Below are 12388 nucleotides of genomic sequence, written 5' to 3' on the forward strand. Positions count from 1 at the left end.
GTGTCTCGCTTTACTTCGTCGGTGGTATTGAGCTATAGCCTATTGGTAGGCGAGAAGTGCAGATAGGTGAACAAATAATAATTCCTGCTACTAAAAGTAATTGCTCGGTATGTGGATTTATTAAAATAAAATACTAAGGCCATGTAAAGCTTTATGTGAATACTCACAAAGTTATATTTTTTAAACCCTAAGAAGTCCCCGAAGGTTTTTAGTTTTTCTGCCGATTTGGCAAACAGATTCATTTGGAACGGTAATTTTTAGGGAAACCCCCGTGTGGCTGCAATTACACTTTCTCTGCGTTTCGGAACTGGATTTTTCTTGATTTTGAGCGTAATATAGGCTATTATAAACCAAACCATGGCTAGTAACGTAGTTCAAGGCAAGTCAAAAGTCGGAATTATTGGCAGCGGATTGATTGGTCGCAGTTGGAGCATGTTGTTTGCAGGCGCTGGCTACAATGTGGTGCTTTTTGACGTAGTGCAATCGCAGCTGGATAACGCATTAGTTGATATCAAAAACCAACTGATGAAACTTGAAGAGCAGTCTTTGCTTCGTGGAAAGCTAACAGCAAACGAGCAGTTCAGCCTAATCAAGGTTACAAACGACTTGCCAGAAGCTGTGAAAGACGCTGTTCACGTTCAAGAATGTGTGCCTGAAAACGTCGATCTAAAGAAAAAGGTTTTCTCTCAAATGGATGCAGCGTGTACAACGGACTCCACTGTGCTCTGCAGTTCAACTTCATGTATTCTTCCATCCAACATATTCACTGGCTTACCACGTGTGTCTCAATGCATTATTGCCCACCCATGCAACCCACCTTACCACTGCCCTGTGACTGAGCTGGTCCCACATCACGAAACAAACCCAGCTGTTTTGGGAAAAACGAAACTTATAATGGAAGAAATCGGACAATGCCCAGTGACCTTAAAACGAGAAGTGGATGGTTTCGGACTCAACAGGATGCAGTACGCGATCATCAATGAAGCATGGAGGTTAGTGACAGATGGGATAATGTCCCCAGAAGATGTGGATAAAATCTTCACCCATGGGTTAGGGATGCGTTACGCATTCATTGGGCCATTTGAAACGATTCATTTAAATGCTGAAGGCACGGAGAGCTACATGGAAAGATACAGATCTTCGATCATCAGGGTATCCAATAGCTTTGGTCCTGTACCCACATATGATGGAGAAGGTCTTGCATCTATTGCAGAAACAATGAACAAGAGAATTCCTCCAAATCCAACTGAGTTGGGCAAACGTCGAGAATGGAGAGACAAACAACTTATAGCGTTGTCTAAACTGAAGAAGGATTAAAGATTTGTGAAAAAAAATTGACTGTTACAGTAAATCACCTACCTGATTAATTCTGGTGCAATAAATTATGACATTATGTATTTTCATTTGCTATACCCCTTTATCACAATTCAAGATAAAATATTAAAATAGTTCATGCTAATTGATAAAGCATCTATATATGTATATTAAATTATAGATACTATGCACCTAACTTTTGCTTTGATAATCGAATTTTTTAACTTGCAGTGTACTACGATATATAGTTCGTACTAGCTAAATTAGGGGTTTGAACACAGTTGTTATTAATCTAAGTTTGAAAAACAATTATAGCTAAAACATTTGTGGTTGATAATTGCATAAAGAAGTAGACTACTACATAAAATCACCATTTATACTTGTATACAATTTTTTTTTGTGCTGTAGCTGATTCCATTGAAAAGTTCCCATTGTAATTTCATTTCATCAGGTAGCTATTCTCTAGCTCAAGCTGAATGAGTAATGGAGCCGGTAACTGATACAGAGTTTTTGTCTCAACGCCTGAAAGGATACGAAGAATTCAGCGATTACTGTACAGGGTATTGTGTTACACACGTGGATGAGTTTATTGCTGATTTCATGCTTGCCACGGACACATATTTCATACGAGAATCTTTCCATCAACGTGGAACATCAAAAAGACTCAAAAAGGATGAACCAACATGTCGAAGTATTCGATTAAATTTTTATTTTTTTCATTTAAATCAATCAAATAGCATCTGAAGGTTAATCAATCAAATAGCATCTTGAAGGTTAATAGTGCCTCCATTATGGGCATATATGACCTTGTGTGTATGACTACCCAACAACAATTGGTTTAACCTAGTGGTCCCTAATACGTTTTCCCAATCAATATCACCACTATAAAAAAGTTGCATTTGCAAAAAATTCCTTCAACCCAGTGGTCTATCATAGCTTGTATAAGTTGTTAAGCATACATAAAAACGTCAAAATAGTTTTGTCAAAATGAAAAAAAAAGTGAAATTACATAATAATGGTATCTTAGGCAGACAACCATTTCAAACGCTACTTTATTAAAATCAGTTCATTCTGTTACAAATTACATCAACATATATGTTTGTAACTTTGACTTTTCTTGCTTTTTAGCTCTAAGATTGCAGCATGAGTGTGGACTTGTCCCGATTTCTTTCACTGGATTTCTTTTTCAAATTATTGGAAACCAAACTTGGAATTGCAATGTAAGAAAAACTTATTCCTGGATCCTAACATATTAAACTAATGTCTTAAAGTAAAGTGACCATTTTTGTTTACTCATTATTGCAATCAACCTTATATACAGAATCATAAATAATGGTGGTTCATGTTCTAAAGGAATGCACGTCTAACCATCCCTGCATTCTTTGCATTTAAAAAATTTAATGCCTGTGTACATACTCTCATACAAAGTACATCTGTTTGATTAATGTTCCATTCCATTAAGGTTGTGAACCCCCAGAAAAAAAAGACAAGAAAGCGAAAAAAGGGATCTTCGGGAGTGTGTACTGCTACTATACAGGTACATACATTCATACTACACAAAAGCATTTTATTATCTGATTTATTCTCTAAAATCGATTTTAACTCATCAACTTTAAAGAAAACACTGAACTTCAGGGTAATTCTGAATCAAAAAATGCATAGATTTGTCAAAAAAAGCCTAGTTTTGATAAAAAAATTTAATAGGTGCGCACTGTAAGAGCTTACCCAGAACACACATTGGATTTCAAGTTAAAGAATTGTAAAGACAGCATTGCTGCAGTGAAGTCTCAGTTAATGGTAGATCTAACAAGAGGAAAAGAGGTGGAAACAAAAAGTATACCAATTATGTTTTCTAATGATTGTTAATTGCTGTCTTACTCTTATTTAGTCTCAATTATTTGAAACTGTTTGTTTTTTTTTATGGCTTTTGTGTTTTGTGTAATGTGTTTTTGGGGATGTTTTTGAGATGTATATATATATATATATATATATATATCATTTTTTTATATAGACTGAGATACAATAAATATACTTTGATTTCAACAGTTATTCATTTCTGTCGATTTTCATTATCTGCCGCTCACAAAGATCATATAACGCAACCGTCATCCGTAAGAATTGACTCAAGAGTTTTGGCGAAAATAAAAGTTTTGGCAAATTCTGGTTTGTACTAAACTTTGTAGGCTGTGATAAGATTGTCTTTAATATAAATATTTTATCCATTATGCCCAGGTTTTCATGATGCCAATGAAATGTCACTTGTAATATCCGACTATGTCCTCAACACTCTGTTTGCTGGTAGCGAAGACAGTGAAAAACCAACCCCAGAAAACAAAAGATATTTTCCTCCTAAAAAGGTAAATTTTCTACAAATAAAAATATATAAATATATATATATATGTATATAACATAAAATTATTATTTTCCACTGCCATGGCTCAGTGGTTATCCCTTGCATTATAGCCAAAAATACAAGGTCTGATGCTCGATACTGATAAACATAGAGTCTCCTTTGCTTTGTAGTGGTCACTAAATAAGTTGTAGCACCCTGGGTGTTGGGGTAATGGACCAACTATGACCTAAATCTCAAGTCCCATTTTGTACCACAATGTATGTATCAATCCTATAGCTAAGTTCAAATAAATGGAAAGAGAAAAATCCCAAACTTTTAACTTAAAATAACTTGTAATATTTCTGCTGTTGTAGTTATTACAAAGACACATTGGTTCATCTGTTGGGAGAGTAAAACAACTACCAGGTTATGTAAATCCGCTTGCTAGAAAGGAAACCAAGTCACTTGACAACCCAGTTGTTCACGATATTTCAGAAATCTGTAACAGCAGTCCCGTTAAAAGGTAATATGACTATAAGGAAATATGCCAGGTGTAGCCCACGCTTATTTTCTTCAAACTAAACGTAAATATGATTTTAAGCGTGTTTTAACAATTGTTGTTTTGTCGCTGTATTCTGTCTTTTGGTTTAAAATATTTCAAAATCTTTGCTACAGTAATCGAAAAGACAAATAAAATAATATTATTAGATTTTTTAAATCGGGACTTTGTTTGTTTTAATACAGTTTTGCATTACAGGACACATAGTGCGACCGGAGTGGGTATGATAGCCATTCATTTAGGTGAGCATGTTTAATCTATGTTTTTTATTGTATTTCATGTATTTATTAAATAATGTTTATCAATTGTTGAAAGATATAGGCTATACCATTATTATTCGTATAGAAGTTTATGCCTGTGGCCATATATATAATAGGTAACAACTAACAACTGATACATTGCATTCTCAGATTGTGCACACATTATTGTAAAGCTTAAGATTGTTTTTGTAGTTTAACAAGTGTAAAACCAGGAAGTTATAGAAATGAATTGCACATTACTAAAATGCCCTATAATTTGGCTCTACTTGTATTTACAACTTGTGTGTTTTTGTGTGTGTTTTTTTACTGAAATGATATTTTTTTTAAGGTGCTGGTTTTCACTCAAGAGAAAGGTGGCCATTATATAAACAACTTTGCGAACGAACATGCACAAAAGTCAATGAAAAGTTGAAAGATGGAATAACAGCGGGGGCAGCTGTTGCACTTGCTGTTAAGTTGTTAGAAGTATGTGTTTCTTAATTTAAATTTCCATTGTAAGCATTTATTCGATAAATAAATTATTGTACTGTCAGCATGATTGATTGGGTAGTTTAGAAAGCAGATTTGACCACTTTAAACTGGTAACATCTGGTTTAATAAGCAAAACTATTTTGGCCATTTAGTAACATTTTGTTTGTATTTTTAGCAAAATTTTCCCATTTAGTTTTTCTATAGGGTTTACTATCTAAAATCTCCATGAGTGCTGTTTCAGATTTTTAAATTTTAATCCCATTGGAATAGGACAGTCAACTCACAAATGCTGGTTTTGGGTCAAACTTAACAGAGGATGGTCGTGTAGAATGTGATGCTAGTGTTATGGATGCTTCTATGCTAACATCTAATGGTTTGAATTTTCTTTATTTTTAGTACCAAAACCATAGTACCAAAGCTTTTGTAAAGTCGTTTTTGGTTTTATAACATTAAAAATAATGCGTAACCTGTATTTTTAGGTTGTAAATTATAGGCTGTTCAGTTATAATTAATAAAAAAACATACTGCTTTAATGTGTTGTCTGAACTACCTGTTAAAATTGATTTGTTTCAGTATCAATACAATATACAAACATAACAGCCCATATGTATGACACAATTATCTTTATTTCACACGTTTCGGTTTAAATTTACTGAATTATTGGGTGATCTGTTTTTACAAAACAAGCGTTTAAATCTAGTTCAGTTGATACATTTAAAATGTGTGCCAGATTTTGCATCTGTTTTAAAGTGTGTCAAATTCTTCATTTATGTCCCTGAAACTCTATTTGCAAAATCAGCGTAAATGCTAAAAGTTAATAATTTACAATTACCATTCAGCTGGCAGTGTAACTTACGGTGCTGTTTCTTGTGTTGGTGAGATAAAGAACCCAGTAATGGCCGCTTATGAACTTGCTAACCAACAAGCTAAAGGATCACGTTTGTCCTTAGGAAGAATCCCACCCTGGTTAGAGGAATCTTTCACATATTCATATGTATTTTATTAAATATATTATCTAAAATGTAGTAGGGTAGGGGGGGATTGGACATCTTCTTATTCTATATTCTTGTCATAATTGGTGGTAAACAAAGTATCCTCACGACTCCCATATAGACCGTTGTTAAATGGTTAAATCACTTTTTGCAAATTTGGATTTTATGTGCTAAAGGTGTCCTTTCTTTTCCCACCCTACTATATGTTTAACTATTATTAAGGATTGAATGATTGCATTAATATCATTAAAGACCTAATTAGTGTTGCACTAAATTTAGAAATTGTTAGGTAAAATTAAACTAATATTTTTTTGGTCATCATTTTTAGAAATATAGTAGACCTATGTGTCCTTGGGCAAGACTGTAACGGATATTGCTCCAGCCCAGTGGTCACTAATGGGTTGTTTAATTTGTCAGCCATACTTTTATAACAATCATATCCTTTTTGACTTATTGTTTTCAGTTCACTGTCAGGGCAAGGGGCAGAAAAATGGGCTCGTGCTCATGGTGTTGAAATGTGTGATGAGAAAAACTTAATATCAGGTTTGTACGATACCTTGTTAAATATTGACATGGATGTAAACAGGGGTTCCCAAACATTTCCTAATATTTTTGATTGGTGGACCCTTTGAAATTATTTTGATATCACATGGCCCTATAAAAGTTAAAGAATGCTATAGGAAAAATGCAAAACCTGACAAATACAAGAAGTTGTTGTACATTGCAAACCCTCTAAAATTGGTGTATGAACACCAGTTGGTCCACGGACCCCAGTTTAGAAATCGCTTTTCTGAACTATTGCGTAATCATTTAAACTTCCTATTACCAAACTTTCTACTTTTTGTCTAAATGTAAACTTTTCTATTTTTTGTCTAAGTTTAATTATCCTATGTATGTGTCTTGTAATAATATTCTTCACAGAGTCAGCTTACAAAACTTGGCAAAAATATCAGCGCCGATTACTGGAGCATATTCTGCGTGGGTCAAAAACAAGGAATAAACAACAGGTATGTACTGTATAGCTATGTGTTTATATTTCTTATAAATCATTCTTGTGTATGTGCAGGATAACAGGGAAGAACATGAGGTTTTTGATGCGGCTTCAAGGTTTGTAGAATTTATACAAATGCATGTAGGCAGTGGTGCAGCCAAAAAAAATAATTTCAATCTTGACAAAATTATAAGGGAAGGGTTTACTTTACCAAATAAATAATATTATTCTTAAAAAAGTAGGTGTATCACGATTTCCGGAACCCTCCATGGCTGCACCACTATATGCAAGGCAATAAATGACCTCCTGCTTTATATAGCAATGTTAAATATTGGTAGTAGTATAACCTTCGCTGGTGGGAGTTGTCAAGTTGTTTTAAAGATCTAATCATAAATCAGTTGTTCAAGCAATTTATTACCGTCGACAATCCATGCAAATCATCTTTATAGGAGTTTAAATTAATAGTTTATTGTTCCAACAATCTGTAAAATAAAAAAAATAACTGGTAATAATATAAGCAATGCATGAATTTTTTAAGGTTGGACACTGTTGGTGCTGTTGCCCTCGATATTCATGGTAAAGTTGCCTCTGCTGCCTCAAGTGGTGGTTTATTAATGAAGCTTTCGGGCAGAGTTGGACAGGTAGTTATGTTTATTATTGATAAAAATTTTGGAGTTTTTTGGCATTACAAAATGTCCAGCAAGTTATATTTCATTGTGTTAATCTTATATAATCCATATTTTTATTCATCATTATAAAAGTAGAAAGCATATTTTTGATTTATTCATCACACTTTATACTGTTTTTTTTTCATTAGAATTTACACTGTTTTCATAGGCTGCTACCTATGGGTGTGGCTGCTGGGCTGAAAATGGAAATATCGCAAAACCTTCTGTTGCTGTGTGTACCACAGGTCAATTATATTGTCTTAAGTTTCGTAATTTTTCATTAAACATTTCATCAAAAGTTATGCTACCTAAACTTGTTTGCTTTTTTCGCAACCCTTCAAGGTTAATAGTATTATGCAGTACTTTGTGTAAAATTGGTATACTTTCGGCAACTTCTGTAGTTTCTTATGGTCATGACCACCAGTTTGGGAAACCCTGTCATAAGTGTTTGCTTTTAGGTTGTGGGGAACAGTTGGTGTATGCGATGGCTGCAAAGAAATGTGCTGATAATTTAATGACTGATGACCAACCATACACTGCTGTGCAAAACACACTACTAAACGACGTTCTACGTAAGTTTGTCACTTCCACAAGAAATATAATATAAAATAAACTTTATAACATAATATTTTATTATTTACAGAAACGCCATTTCTTAATTCTGACTGTGAAAAACAGGCTGGAATTTTAGCTTTACATGAAGTGAATGATGGATTAGAGAGCGCAAGTAATATGTTAACTACTAACCACAACCAATGTATTCTAAACATCATTGATTATTTCAGTTGAAGTTGTATGGGGACATACTACAAGCAGCATGATCATTGGGCATATGTCAACTAAGGATAAAGTGCCAGAGGTATGAATTTAGTAGCATATGTAATAAAGAAATATTAGACTTGTTTTGTAAATAAGCCCTCCGGCAAAATTTAGCTAACCGCCATTTTGACTTACCATTCATTTTGTCTTCATCAGATAATATGTACAAGTATAAGTTTATGCTATGTATAGAGTTAAGTATTTGGTTTATTATAAGTAAAAGATTTGTATTTAAGCAAAGTATGTATAAAGTTATAAATTAAGTTTGTACAGATATATTTATGTATTTGTGTATTTATACAAGTATGTAATAAAAAATTAAACAAAGTTTTGTATGTATAAAGTTTTGTATTTGTTTTTTATACAGCTACACATTACATAATATAGCAAAGTTTTGGTATTTATAAAGTTATATATTTGGTTTTATTTAGGTTGTTGTGTCAAGACTTCCATCAAGTGCTGTAGCTGGAAAGTCAGTCAGCGTCAGTGGGACTTGGATAAAGGTTTACATTTTAATGTTTAATATTTATTTATTTAAATTACATATATTATTAATGGGTAGCAGGGAAATGATAGTTGTTATAAGTAACATGAGGTCTAGTTTCATACACCTCGTGCCTGCTTTAAAGTTACAATTTATTTTTTTGTTTAAATGAGTCGCATATATTTATTAACGTGTAGCAGGGAAATGACAGTCGTTATAACATGAGGTCTTGTTTCATACACCTCATGCCTGCTTAAGAGTTAGTATGTAAAAAAAATTTTGGGTAATTGATTTTTTGTTTGTTTTTTTGTATGACTTATAATTTAGAGGATTCATTCCTGTTCTACTTGCATTTTAGGTTTTAGGTGAAGACACTCAACCGAAAAAATCTCCAGATATAATAGCTGAGATAGGTATGTATGTAATTATATATATATGATGATGATTCTGACGATTAAGTTTAATGTTATCTGGTGAAGTTATATAAGATTCCTTTAATTTAGATAAATATTTACTCACAAATGGTTTGGGTTCTTTATACATTTAAACAGCACTGTTTAGCCATTTTCTATATAGTAAAAGGTTAATTAAACAGAGCATTTGGCTGTGAACAAGCTTAAAAAAACATTAATACAGCAGTGTTTAACCTCAATTTATTTCATTAAAAGTAATATAAACTAATATACGGCTACAAAAAGTTGGTATTTATATTTAAAAATAAATGTTTTACTCAACCACTACAGGTATAATGCAAATGGATGGAAATTCTGATTCTGTGTTTGATGAAGAAGATCTAGACCCCTTGTATATTGCAAGCAAAGATGGGGGGTTGGATGAAACGGATTGTTCAGTAACTTTGTCAGCTGCATTCAATAGAAAAGTGGGTAGGTTTGAACCTCGGTAATTTTCGAGGAAGGTTCTGGGGTTTTTATAACTTGTGTTGTTTCAGGAGATTCCGGAGTTTGAAAAAACAATAGAACAAAGATGGAAGTTGAGAAAAGAGAAGAATCCTAGGTGAGGTGTATTGTTCAATATTTTTTATGCATTTTTTGTGTTATTTTCAGTATAAACCTGTTCTGTTTCAATATTTATAATAAATTTAAAATTTATGTATGGTGAAAATTACCAGAAATTAAATTCATGTTTGGGGAAAATTATCATATGTGCTATATATGTTTTTATTATTAAATTCAGAGTAGCTAAATTTAGCAAAACAGTGATTGCAGTTTCCTTTAGTTACAAAACATTTATCCTTATCCTAATTACAATCATTTTGGTACTATATATAGTTATATACTGGTATATATTTGGTTTGACTATGAACATACAGTGTGTGTATTAACTGATATATGTTAAGGTTGTTCAACGGTCAGAAATTCCGAGTTCATTCAGTCGAAGAGAAAAACGGAAAGCTTAATTTTAACCTTGGAATTACTTGTTATAGGTTAGTATGGGCTTTTGTGATAAGTTGTAAAAAAATAGTGTGTATTTGCTTGTTTAGAGATTACATGGAGACTAACTGGGCACCTGAGGTTAAGTATTTGCAAGAAAAAGGAACTGCTGACCATTGCAACTCACAGGTAAGGATTGTGGATTTTAAATGTTGCGGTATAATAAGATTTCAGGCAAAAAGGAGCTGCAACTGCTATATTCTCGCTTTTTTACACTTTCGAAGAAATGTTTTTAGCAAATTACCCTGGATTTTCAAATTGCACATTTAGATCTACCTTATAAGGCTTATAGACAGATTTTGGTCTTCAATATGCAGATTTGCTACCAAAATGTTGAACAGCATAAATTCACGAACACAAAAAATAAAAATACCTGCACTACAGAGATGGATTGTGGTTCCAATATAGAAATAATAAATTATACTCTATGGTTAAAACTGTGTAAATAGAGATTCAAACCAACAAATAACATTATAAAAACAGGCGTATCTTTCTGAGCCCCTCGGAGTTGCTGCAATAGTTGCCACATCAGATGATCAGGTGATCTTTCAGCAGCGCAACCATTGGTTGGCTGAGGGGGCGGGGCAGATGGATGTTCCTGGTGGCCACCCTGAACCAAGTGTAAGTTTTTACAACTTTGACTGGATTAGAAAAAGTTAAAAAAATTTGTTACCAATAAAGTGACATAGGTGGTCACTAATAAGTGGGAATAAGGTGTGTAAAACAGAACATCAGTGTTATATCGACTGTGGGTGATAGGCCACATAAAGATAAAAAAAAACGTCAAAGGTAATACACATAAACAAACAACTGAGATAACGATAAAACGACAGTTACCAATGCACAATGAGGCTTTTTTGAATTCCTTTTATAAAAGATACCATTGTATGCCATTTTTTTATATTTCTATAGAAAAAATTACAACTGAAATTTTACTGTTTTTAATGCTACACATTATTTACTTAGGAAGCTTACAAGGAAAACGTTGAAGGCCCCATACCTATCGACTCTCTTTTCGATGTTAATGTCCTTAAAGAAATTTTTGAATCAATACAAAAAGAAGTTCGGGATGAGGTAAGAACATGAGTTAGATGTATGATCTCGGTTAATAATAATTTTTAATTTTAGGTGAACATCCCACTATCTGATTTAGAAAAACCTAAACTGTTGGGTTTGGTTCGGAACAGATTAAGTGGAGGAAGGGCTGTTGCCTACTTTTATATCAAGTAGGTTGAATTATAAGTAATTACTTACAAAGTAACATACTTGGTAACTCGTAAGCTGGCACGAGGTGTATGAAACAGAACACCGTGTTTAAAGACTCATTTTCCAGCCAAACGAGAATAACGTCAGTTATATTCATTCTGAAGTTGTGTTTCTTTAGGATAAATTTAACTTGATTTTGGTGATAGGTGCAATTTAACCAGTTCTGCTGTTCGAAGTTTGTATTCAAAAGGTGGGGCAGAGACAGATGAATCTACTTTGTTAACATTCCTACCAGAAAAAGTATGTACTTGTAGTTTTCTAAATAAAAGCTTTGGCTTAATTGCATGTGTATTTAGGTTGTTGTTTGTTTACCACAAGCTGATCCCCATTTCTGGTCCCAACTTTGCCCAGGAGGCAGAGCGGCATGCTTGATGATAAGTAATTGCCCTAAAAGTGCAACTTGATGTTAGAAAGATGGTGGCAACCTGCTATACACAAAATCATGTATTACCTACACTATAAATTGGGTGTCCTGTTTTATGGCCAACAAGAACCACTGCTCCTATTATCTGCATATGTTTGTTTTATTTTGCAAAGAGAAAATGTTTCAGTGTACTGTTTGTTCAGATGTGTATATTTGCGAAACTTTTACAATAATTCTTTCTATTTTAACGCTTTGTTGTCCATTTTTGTTCAGGGCATTCCGCATTTACAACAAGATGACCTCGTATTTTGGAATCAGTTGTGTCAAAATGGCAAAGCAGCTTGCACAATATATTCAATTTTCAAACTAAAACGCTTTTTTGTAGAAAATAATAAATTTTAAAGTTTATAATCTAGC

General features: G+C 33.2%; 2 protein-coding genes across 3 annotated transcripts; both read left to right on the forward strand.

Moving 5' to 3' along the window:
* Window positions 1-135: 135 nt before the first annotated feature.
* On the forward strand, window positions 136-1765 carry LOC149736673 (lambda-crystallin-like). Its single transcript, XM_089877337.1, has one exon. It carries the CDS (start codon window positions 358-360, stop codon window positions 1315-1317), a length of 960 nt encoding a protein of 319 aa, XP_089733463.1. The 5' UTR covers window positions 136-357; the 3' UTR covers window positions 1318-1765.
* Window positions 1766-1797: 32 nt separating this feature from the next.
* LOC149736674 (uncharacterized) lies at window positions 1798-12382 on the forward strand. Of its 2 annotated transcripts, none has more exons than XM_089877264.1 (30): window positions 1798-2005; window positions 2443-2534; window positions 2777-2851; window positions 3019-3148; window positions 3361-3477; window positions 3547-3671; window positions 4021-4169; window positions 4404-4447; window positions 4794-4930; window positions 5207-5309; window positions 5776-5902; window positions 6392-6471; window positions 6850-6935; window positions 6995-7035; window positions 7458-7560; window positions 7757-7832; window positions 8046-8159; window positions 8231-8314; window positions 8373-8446; window positions 8838-8909; window positions 9249-9303; window positions 9634-9770; window positions 9840-9904; window positions 10248-10334; window positions 10392-10470; window positions 10825-10962; window positions 11308-11415; window positions 11470-11567; window positions 11754-11847; window positions 11904-12382. In XM_089877264.1, exons 1-30 carry the CDS (start codon window positions 1798-1800, stop codon window positions 12009-12011), a joined length of 3006 nt encoding a protein of 1001 aa, XP_089733390.1. In that variant the 3' UTR covers window positions 12012-12382. The 2 variants fall into 2 exon arrangements, with proteins under 2 accessions (XP_089733390.1, XP_089733389.1); XM_089877263.1 differs by having other exon boundaries at window positions 12245-12382.
* The last annotated feature ends 6 nt before the right edge of the window (window positions 12383-12388 follow it).

Source organism: Ciona robusta, chromosome 4, assembly GCF_009617815.1.
Source record: "Ciona robusta chromosome 4, ASM961781v2".
Classification (NCBI taxonomy): domain Eukaryota; kingdom Metazoa; phylum Chordata; class Ascidiacea; order Phlebobranchia; family Cionidae; genus Ciona; species Ciona robusta.